The sequence below is a fragment of the Oncorhynchus keta genome, chromosome 17, assembly GCF_023373465.1.
Source record: "Oncorhynchus keta strain PuntledgeMale-10-30-2019 chromosome 17, Oket_V2, whole genome shotgun sequence".
In the NCBI taxonomy this organism is placed as follows: domain Eukaryota; kingdom Metazoa; phylum Chordata; class Actinopteri; order Salmoniformes; family Salmonidae; genus Oncorhynchus; species Oncorhynchus keta.
This window is the reverse complement of record NC_068437.1, coordinates 5,445,302-5,470,643: the sequence shown is the minus strand read 5'-3', so window position 1 is coordinate 5,470,643 and position 25,342 is coordinate 5,445,302. Positions and strand designations below refer to the sequence as shown.

The 25,342-nt window shown below is 45.1% G+C and overlaps 1 protein-coding gene and 1 pseudogene across 1 annotated transcript; one reads left to right on the top strand and one right to left on the bottom strand.

Moving 5' to 3' along the window:
• Positions 1-3,608: 3,608 nt before the first annotated feature.
• Positions 3,609-6,296, bottom strand: LOC118396096 (beta-crystallin A1-like). Its single transcript, XM_035790223.2, has 5 exons — positions 6,252-6,296; positions 5,365-5,556; positions 4,992-5,133; positions 4,507-4,649; positions 3,609-4,254 (listed from the first exon to the last, which is right to left on the bottom strand). The coding sequence occupies exons 2-5, from the start codon at positions 5,529-5,531 to the stop codon at positions 4,107-4,109; spliced, it is 600 nt and encodes a 199-aa protein (XP_035646116.1). The 5' UTR covers positions 5,532-5,556; positions 6,252-6,296; the 3' UTR covers positions 3,609-4,106.
• A 3,473-nt stretch (positions 6,297-9,769) lies between these two features.
• Positions 9,770-25,342, top strand: part of LOC118396332 (protein unc-119 homolog A-like) — a 45,273-nt pseudogene continuing 29,700 nt past the window's right edge.

The following is a 25,342-nucleotide window of genomic DNA, read 5'->3' as shown; positions in this document are numbered from 1 at the left end:
GAACTTGTTCAGTTTATGTCTCAGTTGTTGAATTTTGTTATGTTCAAACAAATATTTACACATGTTTAAGTTTGCTGAAAATAAACTCAATTGACAGTGAGAAGACGTTTCCTTTTTTGTTGAGTTTAAATATGGACATCCGCCAGGGAACCCACGCCTGCTACCTGCCCTCCTGAATACATCTACGTCCCCACGGAGGTGAGAGATTGGCTGTTGACCTGGGCACATCCCTCATGACTGGACACCCAAGAACTACCCACACTATTTCATCCATCTCTGCAAAGTACTAGTGGCCCACCTTGGCACATGGCCCACCTTGGCACATGACGTCGCCTGCTGTTTCAATTCATGCTCTATATGTGCTGAAACAAAAACTCATTCCCCTTCCCATGCCTCAACGGCCTTGGTCCCATTAGTCCATGGAGTTCATGACTGATCTCCCTCTGTCTGTTGGGTTCAACACTATTATGGTTGTAGTGGACAGATTCTCTAATTCCTGCCGTTTTATCCCTCTCTCTGGTCTTCCTACCACTCTCCAGGTTGCTGAGGCACTGTTCCAACAGGTGTTCTGGCACTATGGCCTTCCGGAAGACATTGTCTCCGACTGTGGCATGCAAATCCCCTCACGGGTATGGAAAGCCTTCATGGGGAAGCTGGAGGTCACGGTCAGCCTCACTTCTGGGTACCAGCCTCAGTCTAACGGGCAGGTGGAGAGGATGGTCCAGGATCTGCGGAGGTTCCTGCAGGTGGAGTGGGCCAGGACCGGCAGGGGGAGTGGGCCCGATTCCTTCCCTGGGCGGAGTACGCTCAAAATTAATTCCATCACTCCACCGGGCTAACTCCCTTCTAGTGTGTTTTGGGTTTTCAGCCAGCCCTTGCTCCCTGGACCCTGAGCCAGACTGAATCTCCTGCGGTGGATGAGTGGTTCAGGCGTGCAGAAGAGGATTGGAACAATGCCCAGGTGAGGCTCCAGTACGCTGTCTGCTGCCAGTAGGAGCAGGTGGATCGCCACCACAATGAGGCCCCTGTGTTCCACCCTGGTGATCTCGTCTGGCTCTCTTCCAGAAACGTCCAACTCTGCCTACCCTGCAAGAAGCCCCCAGTTTGTGGGGGCCCAGCTAGGTAACATAGATTACAGCTCCCCACCAACTACGGATCTCACCCACTTTTCATGTTCATTTCCGTCCTCAGGCCGGTGGTTCCTGGTCCACTGGCTGAAGCCGTCCCCCACGATGCCCCGTCTATGCTGTCAGATCCCTCCTGGACTCCCAATGCTGTGGGGCTGGTTCCTGTAACTGGTGGACTTGGAGGGGTACGGTCCAGAGCAGCAGTGTTGGGTTCTGGTGGACTACATTCTACAGTATATCACAAAAGTGAGTACTCACTACTGTCATTTCTTTAGTGTTGTCACATGAAAATATATACTCAAATATTTACAAAAATGTGAGGGGTGTACTCACGTTTGTGATATACTGTATATCCCAAAATCATCTGAGATTTCCACCTTTGCCTTCCACCTTCACCGTCCTCACCCTCGGGGCCGTGGTCCTGGCCAGTGTCGTCTTGCGGCTGGAGCCACGGTTAGGGGCTGGGGGGGTGGGGGGCTACTGTCCCGCTCCGGTGCTCAATGTCACCGGTTTACTAACCACCGGTCCTGGCAACCCATCATGAGGCACATCTGGACTTCATCACTACTCTGATTATTCCCCCTTTATCTAGCACTCCCTAGCATCACTCTTCAGGCAGTTGTTTGTGTGTTCATGTCCAGGTGCTCTCTTGTTATTATTAAACTTACTACCTCCTTCCTGACTCCGAGCGTCATCGTTACACATAGTGGTAATTAGAAACCAATTCTGTATCACCAACTCGAAAACCAATAGCTTTGTGAAACATAGCCTTCATCTCCAAAGCCAAAACACTTTGGTCAGATTTCCAACAAAGTTGAATAAGTGGCTTTTGATTCAGATTCACCAACCCAATATCCACAGCGTAAAACAGTTTGCTCACTCTTTTGATCGAGGAGTTTTCCCCCGATTTCTCTTAACCTTTGTACAATGTATGGTTCTTCCTTGAGATCACACACAATTGTTTCAGCTGCCCCTTGGACAGTGGTGGAAAACCAAAAGCTTTCAGAACCCTGGCCAAGACGTGTTTCAGTCTTGTTGTAAAAAGTCATTGTGCGATGTCCTCAAAATACTGTAGCGTTTAAAATAATACGCTTCTAGTTGGCTAGGATGGCCACCTAACACCCTATGCATGATTTATTTCGCTTGATCGCATTGACATGTTCCAGAATAAGAGCCAACGTTGCCTTGATAATCTTTACAAAAGGGGGTGGTGAGACAACTGTCCGCATTGTTTTGTAGGTATGTTAGATTCAAAGGTCCTATTTCTGAAGCAATCTGATCGAGCCAGTGGTAGTTCATTCACAGAAAAGAATCCAGAGTTGCATGTTTTTTGGTAAAGGTATGAGTCAGGATAGCCGGTCTCTGCGTTGTCATCCAAGGCCTCACAACACCAGTCACTAGATCCACAGTCTTGGAGGTCACATTGTGGATCATCTTGAGACATACTCCTCAATTGCTGGAAGCAACTCGTGTCGATTGGTTGACTTCTCTCTTTTTAACCAGTTTTTCTGGTAGATAGATGCAGGGGCGTAGGTGCTACCACCCACAGTCACACTCTAATTGATCTTCAACATCCGACGGGATTAACTCTGATCTGACAGCCTCAACCCTTCAATACATTTCTATACATTTCTATTCTATTAGGAATATCTTTTGACTGAGACACACAAAACACAGCCTCCGTTCACTTGAGGTAAAATCTACCTTGTGTCTTACAAAATTCCTTGCCTTCACTTCATTGAGTAAAATGTAAGCATAGGTTGTGACGGCATGAAAACACCACCAATACGACCATCTGAACATTTCCACTCGTGCCCCAACATGTCTGGATGTATTTGAAGAATTCAAATTAAGCATTGGTTTCTTGGGCGATGACACAATCTTTGCGTCTTCATTATCCGGATGGACCCTCTTGGTGGCTTTAGTAGACTAGACCCCATGATAGATTTCTCAGGTGTTTTAATCTACATGGTGGGTACTTGACCAAGCCCCATAGCTGTTTGACTGGGTATATCTTGTTTCACTCAGACATATCTGAACAAATAACCCTACGTTCTGTGACGTATATATAGCCAAAATGGATTAAAAAAATTAAAAGATCAGAGCATGTTCGGATCAAAGTAATCATATCATGGCGACCCCACAGCTATAACATTTTATAACCAAATTGTATTACCTCCTGCCACGCCCCCCTCATAAATCCTTCGGCTCCATCCCTTTCAAGCAAGACACTATGCAGTACAATATTCCCAAGCCAAGCCTCATCTGTATCCCCCCTCTCCCCAATATTTGTGTGTGTGTGTGTGTGTGTGTGTGTGTGTGTGTGTGTGTGTGTGTGTGTGTGTGTGTGTGTGTGTGTGTGTGTGTGTGTGTGTGTGTGTGTGTGTGTGTGTGTGTGTGTGTGTGTGTGTGTGTGTGTGTGTGTGCGCGTGGGACAGGACGAACGCAGTGTGAGTTACAAGCCAGTCATTGTCTTGTCTCTCGCTTTCTTTTGCTCAATCTCTTTATTCATCAATCTCATACAATGTTTACCATGACAACCACAGTGACAGGCAATAGTGATGATGATGGTGAAAAAGAAGCTGATGATGATATGGATGAAGAAGAGCAAAAGGTCCTGAGGTGTTTTCATAGTTCTGCGACCAGCCTCTGGGAGGAGTCGCAAATGTATTCTTCCATGGTACTGTTTTTCTCAGCTCTGTTATTCCCTCTATCTTTCTTTCTTTCAAATTTTTTTTTGGTCTGTTTTTTCCTTTTGTGCCATGAACATGTAACGTCGTCAGTAAGCACCTGAGGACCGGCCCAGAATCCTGCCTTGACTAGCCTGATTAGTGGAACTGGGAGGGGCATGTGAGAGGAGGTGTAGGAGAGGGGAGAGAAGAGTGGGAAGAGGAGTAGGAAGTAGAAGAAGAAGAAGAAGAAGAAGAAGAAGAAGAAGGAGTGGAGGAGTAGAAGAGGAGGGATGAAGGTGGTTCCTGCTCAGTGCTGAATCCTCCTGATGGACTGGATCTGAGGGGTCTGGGCATGGGAGCCAAACTCACGGTAACACTTGTACTCTCCTCCGTGGCAGTCACACTCCATGATGTACTGGTGGCCACGGTAGCCGGGGAACTGGTAGCACACGAAGCTACAGGGAGAGACAAGAGCAGGCCAATCAGATACACTGTTACTGTGAGGTGAGTCTGTGCTAGAAATGTACTAGCAGTAGTAGCACGAGTTGCAGAAGCAGTCATTATTAGTAGTAGAGATTGGTCTGGGTCGGTAGTGTACAAGTAGTAGTACAGTAGTAGTAGTCGGTGGCAATTGTGTACAGAAGTAGCAGTGGTAGTATATTTAGTATGAAGTGGCAGTGTCCCTGTCATGGCATTAGTATACTTACGCTCCGCTCTGGATGTGCATGGATCCAACCTCATTGTTGAACCAGCCCATGGCCTGCAGGGAGGGGTAGTCATCACACATCTCAAACTGGCGGCCAATCATGTTCTCCTTCTCATAGATGGTAATGCGGGACTCCTTGTGGCTCTGATAGAGATGGAGAGAAGGAGATAGATAGAGAAAAGAGGGATGGTGAGAGCGATGAGCGATAGAGAGATGATGAGATGAAAAGAGAGAGACATTTTAACACACAGTTTACATTCTTATAGTATTTCATATATTGTTATTGATAATTGAATGTATCATAAGGTTATACAATGTTATGCAGTGTAAATATAATCTGGTAACATTGGCATGGTAATATGATGGTATGTTATGTTCATTATGTAGTAAAGTAAAGATATTGAAGTGTGATTTAATGTATTGTAGATACTGTTGATAATGTTGCCATGATAATGCGATGATCTGTGATAATGTGGAGTGACTCACAGCGGAGCAGATAGGTCTGAAGGAGATCATCCTCTCGATGCGGTAGGAGTTGCTGCCGCTGTAGGCCTCGAAACGGGGGTAGTCTCCCTTCTCCAGGACAAACTGCTGGCCACTGAAACTGGAGTGCTCATAACCCACCCAACTAGAGGGGGGGAGAGAAAGGGAAATAGTGATGGAGGGAGATGGAATGAGAGAGAGGGCGATGTAGGGAGACCAAGGAAGGTAGGGAGAGGGAGGTAAAAGAAGAAAAGAGTGAGATTGAAATCAAGGAAGGAAAGACAGTGATGGACGGAGAGAGAATTGAAGGAAGAGATGAATAAGGAGAGAGAGTGATTAGTTAGTGCCCACTGTAAAGGGTTTTGGGACTACTTACGCTCCACACTCGACCTTCAGGGATCGGATGTTCTCCATGCCACACTCCATGATGTTTTGGCAGCAGGCGGTGAACTCCATACGTCTTCCCTGGAAGTACTCCTGGTCGTACACTGTGATCTTCCATGGGCCCATGGGCATGGTATTCATAGGTTTGGTCAGAGCCATTATGTCCTTCTGTCTCAGTGCTGACCTGGAGGGAGGGAGACGGGGAGGTGAGTTAAAACGAATAAACATCATCATCCATACTTACATTCTTCTCTAAGCATGTCTCTGCACATAGACATTCATCACTGTATAAAAACATAGAAGCTCTCACGGAAATAGTCTGATATACATGTAAATAATTCAGTAAATCCTTGACAAAATATATTTTTAGGACGTCTACACCCAGAAATCCCACCCTGTCTTGAAGCTCGCAGTGAATGACCCATAGCCTCTGGTCCACTGACTTGTAACTACAGAACAACACAGTCCATTGAATCATGAGGTAATGCCTGAGACAGATGCCTGACCAGCCCTATTAAATAAACAGAGTGATCTATGCATAGTGACCAGTCATTCATACCTCTCCACTGAAGCTCCCTGTCATCAGAGCCTCAATGGTTGTCAGACCTATTTTATACCATGATCCACCTAAACTGAAGCCTTTCAAATAGTAATATTGTAATCCTCCAAATAAAACAAAACAAAATGTAAAAGCCTGAAGCCTAACGTCCAGTACTAAAAAACATGGTCAACGGAGAATCTCAGATAAAACAGCTTTATAGTTCATCTATTTTTTTTTAAAAGCTATGTGTCAAAGCCCATCAGATCAGACCTATCCAAACAGGTAGGACTAAATTAAGTCTGTTAGATAAACATGGAGCTATGTGCTAGCAGACCTACCTAAAACGTAAGCTGTGTGTGTCACAGGGTTCCACTGAGCGGTCTGCCAGAGAGGTGTGTGCGTGGGTATATATACATCCCGGGGCCTGGGGCTAGGGGGTCAGCCACACCCGATTCACTGTCAGCACTTTGCTTTGGGATCCATTGTTACTGAGCCTGAACCTGCCTGAGATGGGGTTAACACACATACATATGCATACATGGGTGTACGCAGGCACGCACACAGAAATAATTAAGGCAGGTCTTTATACCTTAAGAGTGTACATATATGGATTAATTGTGTATTCAGTAAATGGACATGCACACACACACACACACATTTGCTCACAGAGACACACTTACAGACACACCACTGTAGATAGAGGTACCATGCTCTACCAACTGAGCTACAGAATGACATAACTGATCAGTATTTTGGTAATAGTAGAAGGACATTTGTTAGGATGAGGGGGCAGTGGTACAATGCCAGGGGGTAATGAGGGGGCAATATAACCCTGGTCTCTGCCATGGAGGATAAAGGTTGGGTAGATCTATGCACTGGTAAAGTCTGGTACAGTTTACTGGTACTGGCTGGTTATTTCTGATCTCTAGTGAGAATGGACCATGATTTAATAACATATCAGATGTGGGGGTGGTATAAAAGAGAGAGAAAAAGAAGAGCTCTTGTTGCCATGGATACAGAGAGAAAAAGAAGAGCTCTTGTTACCATGGATACACAGAGAAAAAGAAGAGCTCTTGTTGCCATGGATACAGAGAGAAAAAGAAGTGCTCTTGTTGCCATGGATACAGAAAAAGAAGAGCTCTTGTTGCCATGGATACAGAGAGAAAAAGAAGAGCTATTGTTGCCATGGACACAGAGAAAAAGAAGAGCTCTTGTTGCCTTGGATACAGAGAAAAGGAAGAGCTTTTGTTGCCATGGATACAGAGAGAAAAAGAAGAGCTCTTGTTGCCATGGATACAGAGAGAAAAGGAAGAGCTTTTGTTGCCATGGATACAGAGAGAAAAATAAGGGCTCTTGTTGCCATGGATACAGAGAGAAAAATAGATGTGTTCTTCTCTGGAGAATGTTGACATTTTTGGATGAGTTTCAGAAGAGTTGTTTGTCAATGTTACTCACTGTTCACATAGGCATTGTTCATTTGTTTGTGTTCTAAAGTAGTGCATAGTTAAGTATGTAGCTAATTATTTACATTAGCATCAACATTTCAGTCATATTCAAGATTCTCCCTAGATGTATTCTGTTTGTGTCTATATGCTTGTGTATGTACCCTCTCTGTCCTAAGTAAATGAACGGATGTGCTGAAAGCAGTGACAAACTGTGTCTTGGACTAGTTTCTAGAAAGCATGCATTTACCAATATGCTGGAGGCAGAGCAATTTTCCATCTCCTTTTTACAATCAATCTAAATGAACACGAATTGTGGAGCTGTCATTATTTCCATGTACAGTACGGTGTACATCCACACTTAAGGCAAAGCAGGCACGCTCTGTCTGGTACAATGGGAGATCAGACAAGACAGAGCTATAGAAAAATGCCTATTCTAAATCTCTATGGCTCTATGCCTCTCTCCCCTGTATGTCATTGTGCTGCTAAAGCAAACAAGCAGAGATGGGACAAAACAGTATAGCGAGAGACTGGTGGGACTGTAGAATGCTTAACATCTAACAGAGGCTACAGCATCCATCCATCCACTCCTCTCACCAAACAATGAACTCGTTGGGAACAGCTTACCGAGGTCAGCAAATTGCCCAGACTTCTGTGTGTGTGTGTTTGTGTGTGTGTGTGGGTTTCTCAGTGAATGTTGGTCTATGCATATGTTTTGGATGTTTCGGTGTGCAGCGGCTTTGTTGCTAGTATGTGTATAAAGCATATCAATGTGTGTGTGTGTGTGTGTGTCTGTGTGTGCGCGTGAGTGTGTGTGTGCGTCCGTGTGACACCCTTAGCATGTATTCCTCTGTGTGTGTGTCGGTGAGTGTTTCTGCTGATGTTAGCAGCCCAGAAGTGACAAAGAGACAAGCACTGTCAGCAAGCCTATGGGAGGAGCTCTCTGTGACCATATATACTCTACCGTATACAGACATCAGCCATTCAACACACACACACGCAGGCGCACAGACACACACACGCCTTAGACCTGTGCTAAGAAACACAACCACCTTATCAGATGAAAATGTACACAGGTTGCTGTTTGTTTAGGATGAACAGATTCTTCTCTTGCTGCAAACATTTTTTGGGGGGTGAAAAAGCTCAACATAATCCACAAAGAAAAGACTGCTAATAATTCTCCACAATCATACGAGTCCGCCCTTTTCTTTTGCAGTGTTCTCTTTCCGTTATTGCACCTTTTATGGAAATGTATTCTAGTAAACAAACTCAGCAATGTATTTTTTTTACAAATGGACTTCAGGAAAAATGTGAAAATGCTCCTTTTCAGCCTGGATGACAAAGCAAACCATGACAAACCCATTCTGAAATGTCCACTGTGACTGGCTCTGCAGTAGAGGCAGCTGGCCTGTAGGATGCAGCATTTCCTCATGGATGAATGAGAGGATTTCCTCATGGATGAGTGAGAACTTGTGGAACAACTGTGACATTCCAGAATCTGTTTGACATTCCAGAATGTCTGGGATATTCACTGTAAATCTCAAGGACTAGACTCTATGTCATTGGCCATACTGGCATAGGCCTGTCCATTTTACCATATGGTACATTTTAATAACCATGCACCAACCTTCTCACCGATCTGAAAGAACAGGCCGGCCAGATGAATGCAAACCTTTTGCAAACCTTTGGCATTTGCTTTATTGCAGAGGCAAGGAGAGAAGGCCACTTTATTAATACACAACCTATGACCATATAGGAAATAACCTCAAATTATGTATAGACTGCTGTCTAGTCCAGTGACACTACACGGTCTGGTCAGTACAGGGTAGGGTACTAATAGGCTGTGGTATCCAATGAAATACTAGTCTCGGAAAGTCAAACCCACTCTCCACAGGTTTTCAGGGTACAGTATATTCAACCTAACTTCCATTTCCCCTGAAAAATGGAAGTGGGAACTCCGTTTAGGCATCTTTTTACGCCTGCTACCTGCTACCTAGGCAAGCTGGAATATTGGTACATTGTGTGAGGTAACCAGTACGTCTAGAGAGACAAATGAAATACTACTAAGGCATTCAGTGTTGTGGTTCTGACCTATTACTCAATTGCACTACCTAATGCACCTGCTGCAAATAATGAAACAATCTGGAGAAATTTAGGCTATATAGGTTTATAGGCCTACCCCACATGATTCATGTATCTGTTTGGTCCTCTGACAAACCAATAGGCCTAATTGACTTCTCTTGATGGAAATCAGCAGGCAGTATCCTTTCAGCTGACATGGCAAAACATTTTTGGAGTGACATCCAAATGGACCATACATAATTGAGAGATAGGGGTAGCGCCCAATAGGGATCAAACAAAATATTATATCAGATCTCTAAATCCTTGCATTGTTTTTAAATGCAACATGTTAGTCGGAGAAGCTGCAGTTTGGGCATTTGGATCTCAACCAGTGCCACTTCCCTTTGTCCAATTACGACGAAAAGGCACAACGCTCACTTTGCCTTGCAATCTTTACCAGGCAGCTGCAAGCCCGCAGACGACCCCACCAGAGACTGTTTCAGCCATACAGTGCGCTGTAGGTGGATTTGTTCGATGTTAGGAGGAGAGAGAGCAACTCTATAGCAGTATCATCTCCTGCAGACGGCAGACTTCAACTCGGAAATAAGAAGGGCTTTGAATTAAGCACCAAGGAGCTACAGACAGCAGCTGTGCAGGCTTTGGAGAGGGAGGGAGGATGACTGTTTTGTATCTTACAGGCATGGGCTAGGAGAAGGGGGAGGAGAGACAGAGAATGAGCTATTCTTGCACCAGCAGAAGCAACAGCCGGGACCGTTGAGCGCTAAGAAGTCCACCGGTAATAATCCTGGCAGTTGCTGTGTCAGAAGAGATACCAGAGGAAGCAGCAGTAACAACATCAACGGCCACTGCGAGCCCGAGCCCGAACGCAAACCAGAACCCAACAGCAGCAATGAAAGTAAAAAAAGGCTGCAACTCAATGGATGTGGGGGTACCGGCGACCACGGAAGAGGAACTGCTCGGGAACATGGCGATCACTCCTGAGGACGTATTGGGCTTGCAGAAGATCACCGAGAGTAAGTTCGATAGTCCATACACCACACTAGGCTTACCGATCGAATGGCTGCTTTTGGTAGCCTAGTAATAAGACACACATAAAACCCCATTCATTCAGTGAATGAAGTGTGAAGAGGCCTAAGCAAAGTGTTGCAAAGAGGGTGATTCTTTTATTAGACAGTTTCCTTCCCTTCCACGCTGTTCATGCATTCATTGCAACAATGTAACCACGTTCCATCTTCTCTGGTTAATCAATAGATTGTCAACAGCTGATGTTTACTGGAAACTGCCCAGCTAGCACAGGTGGATTTGGGCCGATTCCGGCTGAGAGTCGGACTCGGCCGACGTCATGTGGCCCGAGTCTGGACCGCCTTCAGCAGTATTACTTATGGCTACGATGTGGGGATTGAACTCGGGCTGATTCAGGTGTGAGTTATCTGTCCCAAATGTATTACTTGGGGCTCGGGCAGATTGGGGCTACTCTCTGGCAGATGATTACACGGGCGGCTTTATGTCATTAACATTTCATTATTTATTTTTCCATATTTTCTCAACGTTTCTGTGAACAAAAAATAAATGTAACATTTAAATTAAATTCTTTAAGAAGCCTGTGTAATATTTTAGTGTTTTGATACATTGTGTAAGGCAATTGATAAGCATTAAAAACTTTATAGGAGCCTCTTGAGTGGCGCAGTGGTCTAAGACACTGCATCGCAGTGCAAACTACATTGCTACAAATGCTGGTTCGAGACCTGTGCCGGCTGTGACCGGGAGACCAATGAGACCACCTGCAATTGGACCAGCATCGTCTGAGTTAGTGGAGTGTTTGGCTGGCCGGGATGTCCTTGTCCCATCACGCTGTAGTGACTCCTGTGGAAAAGGTTAAGGTTTCTGAATACTTTTCGAATGCATCGTAGAGAGAGAGTGGTTTAGCAGCTATATCTATCCATCTCTGATGCCCTAACCCCACTAACCTCCAGGAAGTTAGGTAACAGGTGGCCTCTAGGGCCCTTGACTATTTTAAGTAATACCTTCTTACACAACACGTGATGTCCCAAATGGCACCCTGTTCCTTATATATGTAGGGAATTGGGTGCCGTTTGATGCAAACACCCTCCTTCCCCTCACACGTAGCCTATAAACTGCTGGTTGTTGTTTAACTTAATCAAATCAAATTACATTTATTCATAAAGCCCTTCTTATGTCAGCTGATATATCAAAGTGCTGTACAGAAACCCAGCCTAAATCCCCAAACAGCAAGCAATGCAGGTGTAGAAGCACGGTGGCTATGAAAAACTCCCTAGAAAGGCCAGAACCTAGGAAGAAACCTAGAGAGGGACCAGGCTATGAGGGGTGGCCAGTCCTCTTCTGGCTGTGCCGGGTGGAGATTATAACAAAACATGTTCAAGATGTTCAAATGTTCATAGAGGACCAGCAGGGTCAAATAATAATAATAATCACAGTGGTTGTCGAGGGTGCAACAGGTCAGCACCTCAGCAGTAAATGTCAGTTGGCTTTTCATAGCCGGTCATTCAGAGTGTCTCTGCTCCAGCTGTCTCTAGAGAGTTGAAAACAGCAGGTCTGGGACAGGTAGCACATCAGGTGAACAGGTCAGGGTTCCATAGCCGCAGGTAGAACAGTTGAAACTGGAGCAGCTTCTGTTCCTCTGGATAGCATTCTGACCTCCAGCCATCCACTTATAAATTAGGATTCTTCCTCTGCACAACAGGGATGAGAGTTCCTCATGGAACCTTTTTTATCCAGAACTTCTTCAGAACATTTTTTTAACACCTTCTCTATTTTAACTTTAGGCAAGTCAGTTAATTAAGAACAAATTCTTATTTTCAATGACGGCCTAGGAACGGTGGGTTAACTGCCTGTTCAGGGGCATAACGACAGCTCAGGATTTGAACTTACAACCTTTAGGTTCCTAGTCCAACACTCTAACCACTAGGCTACCCTGCCGCCCCAATTTCTTTCTATGAAAGAAAATGGTTATTTGTTAGGTGAAAAGGTTCTACCTGGTCAGAGAACCCTTTCTTATACAGTGCTACTGCCATAGAAATAGAACAAGAGTAGTGTTGAACAATGTCCAGCTGGGAATACCCTAATGAGCCCAACTCCCAGGCCGGGACAAGCTCCAACTCGTAGGTGTCGGGACAAGAGGGGAGTCATGCTTGGATGGCTGCAGCATCTTGGAAAATCTCTCCATGGTTACAGCAGCCTATCTCTCTGTGGCCTAACAGGAACACACACACACAGACAGTCCTCTCTGTGTCAGGAGGAAGAGTCTGTCTCTGTCCATTCGTCCGCCTGGCTGTCTGTCTGCCTGCCTCGTTGGCTTGCTAGCTGGCTCATTCGCTGTGTGCCTGTCTGCTGGCCTTGCGTCCTCTGTCCCCTGAAGAACAAAGGGATCTCACTCTTTCAGAGGCTGGCACCATTTCTTCCAGTCAGAGAGAAAGAGGGAGACAGACAGAGAGAGAGAAGGACGCCTTACAGTCAGTGTTTGTGTGTGAGTTTATTGAGTTCTGACAGAGCATACAATGGACAAGACAGGAGTCTGACAGTCAGTGACTTTCATTTAGTTCTGTGACGACCCTCCCACTCTGTCTGCCGAATTCTTTCTCTTTGCTCTTGTTTTCCTTATTAGGATGTCGGTGGGCGGAGCTGGGAGGGTCGTCAGCGAAATGGGACACACCCGGGATAAATACACCTTTTCTCCATTCATTGAGGAGACTCTCCATGCAGACACACTGTCGGATTTTGGTTGTGGCAATTTTGTGGCCTTTTTGGTTGTTTGCTTTGGCACCTTTCAACATCTCTCATTATCACATCTATGTACGCAACCACTCACTTACACTACTGATTACTGACTACACACCCCATTGTTAATTGTATTTAGGTTACCTCAGTTAATAAATATATTTTGTTATTCCTTATCTCCACTTTGTCTCCCTTTTTGTTACGGACTTCGAGCTGGTTCGTGACAGTTCACTGTTCTTGTCCTTTAAAGACATGCGGGACTTTAGCAAATTGGGCTAAACTACGTTAGTATGTTTTAAACATCCCGCTTTAGGCTGGATATGTCAATGTGTAGTTCATACATGCATTATCTATGAGCAGAATTACTGTTTTACCTTAACTTCTTCGAGATAGGGGGCGCTCTTTTAATTTTTAGATAAAAAACGTTCCCGTTTTATACAAGATATTTTGTAACGAAAAGATGCTCGACTAAGCATGTAATTGACAGCTTATATGGCCGTGAATGCGCCAGGAATGAGCCTGCACTTTCTGTCGTTTCCCCAAGGTGTCTGCAGCATTGTGACGTATTTGTAGGCATATCATTGGAAGATTGACCATAAGAGACTACATTTACCAGGTGTCCGCCCAGTGTCCTCCGTCGAAATTATTGCGTAATCTCCAGGTCCATGCTCGTTCCATTTTCTTCAGAGGAGAAAGTCAACTGCCACGAATGATTTATCATCGATAGATATGTGAAAAACACCTTGAGGATTGATTCTAAACAACGCTTGCCATGTTTCTATCGATATTATGGAGTTAATTTGGAAAAAAGTTTGTGTTCTAATGACTTAATTTTCGGGTTTTTTCTTACCCAAACGTGATGAACAAAATGGAGCGATTTGTCCTACAAAAATAATATTTTTGCTATCTAACTGAGAGTCTCCTCATTGAAAACATCTGAAGTTCTTCAAAGGTAAATGATTTTATTTTAATGCTTTTCTTGTTTTTGTTAAAATGTTGCATGCTGAATGCTTAATGGTATGCTAGCTATCAATACTCTTACACAAATGCTTGTTTAGCTATGGTTCAAAAGCATATTTTGAAAATCTGAGATGACAGTGTTGTTAACAAAAGGCTAAGCTTGAGAGCTAATATATTTATTTCCTTTCATTTGCGATTTTCATGAATAGTTAACGTTGCGTTATGGTAATGAGCTTGAGGCTAAAAATAGGATCCCGGATACGGGATTGCTCGTCGCAACAGGTCATGAAACAAGCCATGAAATCCCTAATTTGATAGCGACTGCTTTTTGTAACTGTGTGGCGCCATTTTCCCATTCAGGGAATCTACACACATTTTGGTGACATACTGCAAGCTTGGCCCATGTGGGCCAGCCCGCTAGCGATTTCAGTTCCAGCCCCTTGCTATTATCTTCAACATGTCAACCAAATAAGGTTTACAAGCTATGCATAGTGTTTTCATGAACGGTGATTTACGAACTGATGTATTTTATAACATAACTGTTTGCTAGTCGACAACTGTTTGCTAGTATAGCCAGAGCCATATATATATATATATATATAGAAACACAAAATAAATGGCTCTGTAGTAGCTATGTAGCTAATGCAAATATTCTACTGATAAAGCTACAGGATTAGCAGTACCCATTCATAACTTCAGTAATTACTTTTAATTACTAGCAATTTACATATAACATTAAAAAAAATATATATTAGTAGCTTGCTTCCTATATTGATAATCAATTTATAAAATGTCAGGCTAGCCGAGGGAAAGAACATGATCTACGGATAAAGGTGTTCCCCTGGGCCAGGCTCGAGTTGTTCAGCAGAGGGGCTGGAATAGATGGTCCAAGTCTAGGGCCGAGGAGAGACAGGAGCAGATGGTGACGCAATAGGATAAGAATTTCGCTCAGCATAGCAAAATGTCAAAGGATAATGTTGCAACCACAAGGTTTCTTTATCGAATCCCCGAGCCGACAAGGTAAAGATCTGCCATTCTGCCCAAGAGCAAGGCAATTATACCCCACAACAACTGCTCCCGGGAGCCGATGATGTTGATTAAGGCAGCCCCCTGCACCTCTCTGATTAAGAGGGGATGGGTTAGATTCAGTTGTGCAACTGACTCGGTACAGTGCATTCGGAAAGTATTCAGTCCCCTTCACAATTTCCACATTTTGGTACAGTACAGCCTTATTCTAAAATGGATTTTAAAAAATCCTCAGGAATCTACACACAATACACCACAATGACAAAGAGAAAACAGGTTTTTAGAAAAAAATAGAAATGTATTACAAATAAAAAAACACATTATTCACATAACTATTCAGACCCCTCAGGTCCATCCTGTTTCCATTGATCGTCCTTGAGATGTTTCTACAACTTGATTGGAGTCCACCTGTGGTAAATTCAATTGATTGGACATGATTTGGAAAGGCACACACCTGTCTATATAAAGTCCCACAGTTAACAGTGCATGTCAGATTGAAAACCAAGCCATGAGGTTGAAGGAATTGTCCGTAGAGCTCCGAGACAGGATTGTGTCGAGGCACAGATCTGGGGAAGGGTACCAAAAAATGTCTGTAACATTGAAGGTTCCCAAGAACACAGTGGCCTCCATCATTCTTAAATGGAAGAAGTTTGGAACCACCCATAATCTTCCAAGATCTGGCCGCCCAGCAAAACTAAGCAATCAGGGGAGAAGGAACATGGTTAGGGAGGTGATCAAGAACCCGATGGTCACTCTGACAGAGCTCCAGAGTTCCTCTGTGGCGATGGGAGAACCTTCCAGAAGGACAACCATCTCTGCAGCACTCCACCGATCAGGCCTTTTTCAGTAGAGTGGCCAGACGAAAGCCTCTCCTCAGGCACATGACAGCCCGCTTGGAGTTTTCAAAAAGGCAACTAAAGGACTCTGACCATGAGAAACAAGATTCTTTGGTCTGATGAAACCAAGATTGAACTTTTTGACCTGAATGCCATGCGTCATTTCTGGAAGAAACCTTTCACCATCCCTACAGTGAAGCATGGTGGTGGCAGCATCATGCTGTGGGAATGTTTTTCAGCAGCAGGAACTGGGCTCCAGAGCGCTCAGGATGTCAGACTGGGGCGAAGGTTCACCTTCCAACAGGACAATGACCCTAATCACACCAACACTACCAAGACAACGCAGGAGTGGTTTAGGGACAAGTCTCTGAATGTCCTTGAGTGAACCAGCCAGAGCCCAGACTTGAACCTGATCAAAAATCTCTGGAGAGATCTAGCTTCGATCTGGCTCTGATGCCACGGTGCCAGGACCGGCTGATAACCTAGTACACACTGAAAAGGAGATGGAGTGGTGGAGGGAGTTTTGGGCCATCTCTGCCCAGGGGATGAAAGCCGACCACTCCCCTGCCGGTCCTGGCAATAGGACCTCAGAAACCTACCCTCATCCTGGTTACCTCTCTCCACCTGCCCGTTACTCTCGGGGTGAAAACCTGAAGTGAGACTGATCGAGACCCCCAGGAGTTCCATAAACGCCCTCCAGACCCTCGGCGTGAACTGGGGACCCCACTCAGAAACTATATCCTCAGGCACCCCGTAGTGCCGGAAGAGGTGGGTGAATAGGGCCTCCACAGTCTGTAAAGCCGTAGGGAGACCGGGCAAAGGAAGGAGACGGAGGAAGATCCGTCACGAAATCCACCGATAGGTGTGACCACGGCCGTTGTGGAACGGGTAGGGGTTGTAATTTCCCAATCGGAGGTGCTGGGGGACGGAACTGACGGACCCGGATCCGGACGTCCGTGGGAGGCCAACAGGTATTCCAGCCGGATGGAGAGGTCCACCAGCTGGTCAAAGGTAAGGGTGGTTCCCCTGCAGGCTAGCTCCCTACGAACGTCCTCGCGTAGACTACACCTTTAGTGGTCGATCAGGGCCCGCTGACCCGGATACAAGCTTTCCCCGGCTGCTCTCCCTTCAGGTGGAGGATTAAAAACCGCCCGGAAGCGGCGGGTGACATTTTAATAGTTGTCCAACGTCGGTCCTTCCCTTCCCCAGATGGCGTTGGCCCATTCCAGTGCTTTACGAGTCAGACAGGAGATGAGGGCGTTCACACTATCGCGTCCCGAAGGAGTCGGGTGAACAGTTGCCAGCTGGAGTAGGAACCCCTGGCACCCGGCAGCCGTTCCATCATATACCCTCAGGAGCGCAAGCCAAATCCCACTGGATCCAGGTGAAGGAGGGGTGGACAGCGGTATGGGTTGTTGTGGGAGCTGGGGTGATGATGATGGGGTTTCTGGAAAAACCCCTCTCTCCCATCGCTCCATGGTTTGCAGCACGCGATCATAGTCTTGTGCTGATGGACTCGCTCCTCCACAGGTAGAGGAGGGCTGTGTGCACCTGCTGACTACATTAGTGGTGCGCATTTCTGTTAATAATCTTGGTGGTTAAGGCAGAGTCAGGCGCAGGACACAGAGATGAGTAATAATCGTAACTTTACTCAATAAACAATCTTCCATCAAGGAGAACAAAATTCCACAGAACATAAATGAGACAACTTGACAACAATAAACACCATGATGGAACCAGAGGGTTAAATGGGAATACATTGTAACGTAATGGAACGTAATGGAAACCAGGTGTGTACAATCAAGACCAAACAAAAGGAAAAAGAAATGTAGATCGGTGAAAGCCGGTGACGTCGAACACCGCCCGAACAAGGAGAAGCACCAACTTCGGCGGAAGTCGTGACAGAATACTTATGTAAATGTATATTTTTTTGTATTTTATTTACATTTCTAAAAAACGATTTTTGCTTTGTCATTATGGGGTATTGTGTGTGTAGATTGATGAGGGGAAAAAACTATTTAATCAATTTTAGAATAAGGCTGTAATGTAACAAAATGTTGAAAAAGTGAAGGGGCCTGGATACTTTCCGAATGCACTGTATCCCCCTTTCCTTTTCGCTGTGTGTTTTCTTAGCGAGGTACACAATCATATAATATTGGCCTTAATATTTGGCCTCTATAATTTTCACATGGCACATTACAAAGTTATTAGAGCTTACTGCAGCCATAGCTTCATAGAAGTCTTGTTGTATTATGAAAACTCATGTTGACATTTGTCTGTGTGAATTTGTTATTTATAAAGTTCAAAAGTCCACTGTTTTTTTAAATTAAGTTTAAAAAAAACAGAATAGTATTTGCATTTTTTTACATAATGTGCTTCTTGCTCGAAGATGGCAACTCCAATACAGAAGTTGGTTGAGACTCAGTGTCTCAACCAACTCCTCTATTAGAGTTGCCATCCTCAAGCAAGATGGTAAGGGGGAATGCCGAGGCCACAGGAAGGAAAGCCACAGGAAGGTCAGAGTGTGGTGGATGCGTGGCTGGTGGGTCATTCATGACTGCTAATGTCCTCCTGTGGATAGAGAGCATATATAAATGTTTGCTCACAGTGACAAGTATGCACATAATATATGCCATTTAGCTAGGGCTGACCCCATTTAGTTGACTGGTCCATAGGCTGTTTGTCGACTGAGTCTTTAGTTGCAATGATTTGTTTTTTTCTCTTCGCTGTGCACAAGAAACCGGTCTGATTCACGCTTGTCTCAATGGACTAATCCATTTCAGACGAATCATAGGGATGGCACAGTCCATCACTCTAAGATGTGATACTCAATGTGATACTGAAATTGTATATGGTTATATTATTTAAAAATAATGGTGAAACACTAAAAATAAAAAATCTTATAACAAATGCGCTGAAACTATCCTCAGTTCGCTGTAGAATTGGCTTCTATCCCCATTTTGCGTAGCAGCAAAATTAACCAGGATATTGGGATTGAGAACAATGCCACAGAGTTAGCAGCAGAGAAGAGAAAACAGTCCTTTCCTAAAGCCCTGTTAGGCCATGATTAGTTTTACTGGGGGTGGTGGGTAATGTAATTTAGCTCACAAGCACAAAACACTACATCTGTCATTTTAGTCCCGTCCGAATCTGCCATGTCAGTCATTTGTACAGGGCAGGAGAGTAACAATTCCAGCTCCAATAACTGCAAAGTCCTCTGATAATACTAGTCCAGTGCGAATTGACATCCCTGTGTTTTGAGAGAAATTTCTGAATTTGACAAGTGAGGCTCACGGTTTGAGTAAGAAAACAATAACTCAGTCAATAAATTGAATGAAGTGCTGCACACATATATCTAGGGCGTACATGTATCAATCATATTTCACAGTGAATGCTTTTGTTCAAATGATTTGTGTACGTATTAATTGAATATTACCAAATGCATAAGTAAAAAATATTGCACCTATTTAATGTAACCCTTGCCGTTAATAGAATGTAAAGCAGCATAGAACTAACCTAAACGTTTGGAAATTAATAAGTTTACTTTTGCATCCATAGCATTAAAACACATCTGAAGTGCAAGTGCACTGTTTAGCTCAAATCTGAAGGCTGGGGGGGGCATTTAGGACATCTACTGCTGATCACTAAAATATCCTAATGATTATCACACTTCCTCAAGCCAAATATTATGGTGACACTATACCAAAGATGGTTTGGTATGGTTTTGTAGGGAGACCAGAAAGAGGGATTAAACAGGATTTTGAAAGTCTATCCCCAACCACCAAAATGGTGGTGAAACAGTCAGAGAGGAGATCAGTAACAAAGTCAATGGATAGATGGGACCAGGGATGCTGAGGCACAGGAAGGAGTTTTCCTGCTGGAGAGTTCTGGGGGGGATTTGGTTTGGACAAATACGGAACAGGAGTTGACGTAGCGAGTGACGTCCTGTGCCAGGGTGGGCTACCAGTACTTCTCGGGGATAGACTGGGTAGTGCAAGAAATACCTGGATGTCCAGCGACGACAGCTGTGTGTGCCCAGGTCAGCAGCCGGTCCCTAATTCCTGTGGGAACATAGGTGCGCTCGGGAGGACAATTAGTTGGTGCGGACTCCCTCTCCAAAGCCTGGCGAATGTCCACCTTGCTTGGCATAGATTCAGCCTCCTTGCTGTTCAGGTTCCGATGGTCGGTTAGGACGACGAATGGTTCCTTGGCACCCTCCAGCCAGTGTCTCTACTCCTCTACTGCTCACCGCCAGGAGCTCTCGATTACCAATGTCGTAATTCCTCTCTGCTGGGGACAGTTTTGTAGAGTAATATGCACACGGATACAATTTCTGTTTATTACCCTGTTGTTGAGACAGAACTGCCCCCATGCCCACCTCTGAAGCGTCCACCTCCACCACAAAGGATATCGTGTGATCTGGGTGTTTGAGTAATGGGGCGGAGGTAAAACGTCCCTTGAGGAGACAGAAGGCCTCGGCTGAGGAGAGCGGTGAGAGGGGCAGCAACGGAGCGGAAGTTCCTGATGAAACGGCGGTAGAAGTTTGCAAACCCAAAAGACTGTTCTAACCCCTTTATGGTTGTTGGGACTGGCCATGACCTGACCACATCTACCTTCTTGTCGTCCATCCTCACTCCCTGCAGGCTGATTTGGTAGCCTAAAAAGGGAACAGCATTAAATTGGCACTTCTCAGCCTTAACGAACAGGTGGTTAGCAAGGAGGCATTCCAGGACTGCTCGAACGTGAGAGATGTGATCCTCCAGGGTAGCCGAGTATACCAGGATGTCATCAAGATACACAACCACCTGGCATCCGAGCATTTATATTTAATTTTTTATTTCACCTTTATTTAACCAGGTAGCCTAGTTGAGAACAAGTTATCTTTTGCAACTGCGACCTGGCCAAGATAAAGCAAAGCAGTGTGACACAGACAACACAGAGTTACACATGGAATAAACAAACAAGCCAATAGCACAAACAAGTCAATGGCACAGTAGAGAAATGAAAGTTTATATGCAGTGTGTGCAAAAGGCATGAGGAGGTAGGCAATAAATAGGCCATAGGAGCGAATCATTTCAATTTAACAGATTAACACTGGAGTGATACATGAGCAGATGATGATGTGCAAGTAGAGAAACTGGTGTGCAGAAGAGCAGAAAAGTAAATAAAATAAAAACAGTATGGGGATGAGTTAGGTAGATTGGGTGGGCTATTTACAGATGGACTATGGACAGCTGCAGTGATCGGTTAAGCTGCTCAGATAGTTGATGTTTAAAGTTGGTGAGGGAAATAAAAGTCTCCAACTTCAGCAATTTTTGCAATTCGTTCCAGTCACTGGCAGCAGAGAACTGGAAGGCCAAATGAGGTGTTGGCTTTGGGGATGATCAGTGAGATATACCTGCTGGAACGTGTGCTACGGGTGGGTGTTGTTATCGTGACCAGTGAACTGAGATAAGGTGGAGCTTTACCTAGCATAGATTTATAGATGACCTGGAGCCAGTGGGTCTGGCGACGAATATGTAGCGAGGGCCAGCCGACGAGAGCATACAGGTCGCAGTGGTGGATGGTATAAGGTGATTTGGTAACAAAACGGATGGCACTGTGATAGACTGCATCTAGTTTGCTGAGTAGAGTGTTGGAAGCTATTTTGTAGATGACATTGCTGAAGTCGAGGATCGGTAGGATAGTCAGTTTTACTAGGGTAAGTTTAGCGGCATGAGTGAAGGAGGCTTTTTTGTGAAATAGAAAGCCGATTCTAGATTTGATTTTGGATTGGAGATGTTTAATATGAGTCTGCAAGGAGAGTTTACAGTCTAACCAGACACCTATGTATTTATAGTTGTCCACATATTCTAGGTCTGAACCGTCCAGGGTGGTGATGCTAGTTGGGCGGGCGGGTGCGGGTGTGGGCAGCGAAAGGTTGAAAAGCATGCATTTGGTTTTACTAGCGTTTGAGAGCAGTTGGAGGCCACGGAAGGAGTGTTGTATGGCATTGAAGCTCGTTTGGAGGTTAGTTAGCACAGTGTCCAAGGAAGGGCAGAAGTATACAGAATGGTGTCGTCTGCGTAGAGGTGGATCAGGGAATCGCCCGCAGCAAGAGCGACATCATTGATATATACAGAGAAAAGAGTCGGCCCGAGAATTGAACCCTGCGGTACCCCCATAGAGACCGCCAGAGGTCCGGACAACATGCCCTCCGATTTGACACACTGAACTCTGTCTGCAAAGTAGTTGGTGAACCAGGCGAGGCAGTCGTCAGAAAAACCAAGGCTATTGAGTCTGCCGATAAGAATACGGTGATTGACAGAGTCGAAGGCCTTGGCCAGGTCGATGAAGATGGCTGCACAGTACTGTCTTTTATCGATGGCGGTTATGATATCGTTTAGTACCTTGAGCGTGGCTGAGGTGCACCCGTGACCAGATCGGAGGCCGGATTGCACAGCGGAGAAGGTACGGTGGGATTCGAAATGGTCAGTGATCTGTTTATTAACTTGGCTTTCGAAGACTTTAGATAGGCAGGGCAGGATGGATATAGGTCTGCAACAGTTTGGGTCTAGGGTGTCCCTGAACACCTCGTTAACGAATGCCTGGAACACTGACAGAGCGTTGGCTAAGCCAAATGGCATCACCAAGTACATGTAGTGGCCAGACATTGTGCTACACGCAATCTTCCATTCATCTCCCTCCCGGATGCACTCCGGGCACCCCGGAGCTGTTCGATGGCTGCCGGGACCAATGGGAGAGGGTAACGGTACTTCGTGGTGAAGTAATTGAATCCTCTAATCAATGCAGGGATGTAACCCTCCATCCTTCTTGGTCACAAAGAAGAAACCAGCCGACACAGGAGAAGTGGACGTGCGTTTGAAACATTGTTGGAGCGTCTCTTAGATGTAATCTTTCATGAATTGGGTATCAGCCACCAAGAGGGTAGATACGGAAGGTATCTTGCGACCTGGTGCACTGGTGATGAAGTGGATGTTCTCCTGATGAATGGACTCCACAGTGAGTGTGATGGTTCCGGATCCTAGTGGCCATTTATCGAGGCTTTGAACCGGGAAAGGAGAGTAGAGTGGGTATGTGATGATGTTATGAGAGACAAGGGTCTCGTCAATAAAGTTCCCCGTGGCACTGTAATCCACCAACGCTGTAGTTGACTTTCCCTCAAGTTTGATGGACAAAAAAAAAGAGTTTAGCAGTAAGTGATGAAGATTAAATACTCACTCCTGCACCAGGAGGTGTAAGATCACTTGACCATCCCTCTGCTCTTGTGGATCCGGGATTAGGAAGTGCCGGATACCGCTGGAGCTGTTGCCTTCCTTGACCACAGTACAGACAGAGCCCCAGCTGTCTCCATCTGCGTCTCTCTGTTGTGGGGAGACATGTGACCCCTGCCTCCATGGGTTCAGGCTCTGATCCAGAGTTTTCACTGAGGGAGGGAGAGAAGCAATGCGTGTACCGACACTCCTGAGGTAGGTTATCCAGACGGATGGCCAACACAATGAATGCGTCAAGGAAGAGGTTGGCGTCGCGACAGACCTCCTCACGCAGACCTCTTCTGAATAGCGTACGAAGCATCCTCTGGATGCTGCTCCTGTCCGGAAGGTGAGCGTGCATTCGGCAGCCGTCTGGTCGCCCTGCCATAATTGAAGTAGGCCCTCACCCCTCTCTCTGCCCTCCAGGGAATGATCGAATATGAATTTGAACAGAGTATTGAACCCCTCATATAAATCTAGCACCTCCTCTCCTCTCTCCCAGATGGCCATAGCCCATTCAAATGCACGCCTGGTCAGCAGAGAAATAACTGTGGCAACCTTAGACCTCTCGGTGGTGGGGGACCCATGTGGTGCGTAAAGTAGAGGGAGCACTGAAGCAGGAAGCCATGGCATTTAGATGGGGTGCCATCATATTTAGCGGGGAGGGACAAATGGGCGTCGCTGACCTGAGTGGGTTGCTGAATGGGCTGTTGTGCTGGCTCTCTGGGTCAACTGGTTGTAGAATATTCTCCGCTAGGTGACGACAACGACTCCCGGGTGTGTTCAAGACGTTGCACTTTGTAAAGAACCTCTTCCATAGCCATCCCTTGTTGTGCCAACTGGTCATAGTGTTGACATAGAAAGCATCCCTGCTCGTCGACAGTCTGGGAGATATTCTGTTTTCTTGCTGCTTCCATTGTTTGAGTCGGTGTTCTGTAACGAAGAAGCTGAGAGTTGAGAAGCAAGTGAAAGGTTTAATAAAACAATAAACATGGAACGAGACAACATAACAGCAGAAAAAAACAAAGGAATAATACTGACTGGGGAAAGAACCTAGGGGTTTGCCAGATATAGGGGAGGTAATGGAGTCCAGGTGTGCCTCATGATGACGTACAAGTGTGCGTAATGATTGAGGTTAGGTGTGCGTAATGATGGATCCCAGGACCGGGGGTTAGTATACTGGCGACGTCGAACAGAGAAGGGGACGAGCAGAGAATACGTGACACTAAGAAAATTGAGGAGAGAGCAAACCCCAGCTTAATTAGGTCTGTTAACAAAATCCTAACTGTTAAATGTGCCTGGCTTTATAAATCATCCACATACAGAACCAGTCAAAAGTTTGGACACACCGACTCATTCAAAGGTTTTTCTTTATTTTACTATTTTCTACATTGAAGAATAATAGTGAAGACATCAAAACTATGAAATAACACATATGGAATCATGTAGTAACCAAATCAAAATATATTTTAGATTATTCAAAGTAGCCGATCTTTGCTTTGATGACAGCTTTGCACACTCTTGGCATTCTCTCAACCAGCTTCACCTGGAATGCTTTTCCAACAGTCTTGAATGACTTCACACATACAGTTGAAGTCGGAAGATTACATACACCTTAGCCAAATACATTTAAACACAGTTTTTCACAATTCCTGACATTTAATCCTCGTAAAAATGCCCTGTCTTAGGTCAGGTAGGATCACCACTTTATATTTAGAATGTGAAATGTCAAAATTATAGTAGAGATAATTATTGATTTCGGCTTGTATTTCTTTCATCACATTCCCAGTGGGTCAAAAGTTTACATACACTCAATTAGTATTTGGCAGCATTACCTTTAAATTGTTTAACTTGTGTCAAACATTTTGTGTAGCCTTCCAGAAGCTTCCCACAATAAGTTGGGTGAATTTTGGGCCATTTGTGATGGCCACTCCAATACCTTGATTTTGTTGTCCTTAAGCCATTTTGCCACAACTTTGAAAGTGTGTTTGGGGTCATTGTCCATTTGGAAGACACATTTGCGATCAAGCTTTAACTTCCTGACGTCTTGAGATGTTGCTTCAATATAGCCACA

Excerpts from the sequence above, each read along its gene's own strand:
- LOC118396096 (XM_035790223.2), bottom strand. The coding sequence starts at position 5,531 with ATGGCTCTGACCAAACCTATGAATACCATGCCCATGGGCCCATGGAAG. Across the intron at positions 4,650-4,991 it reads TCAGACCTATCTGCTCCGCT|AGCCACAAGGAGTCCCGCAT; the intron begins GTGAGTCACTCC and ends CATCTCTATCAG. Across the intron at positions 4,255-4,506 it reads ATGCACATCCAGAGCGGAGC|CTTCGTGTGCTACCAGTTCC; the intron begins GTAAGTATACTA and ends CTCTCCCTGTAG.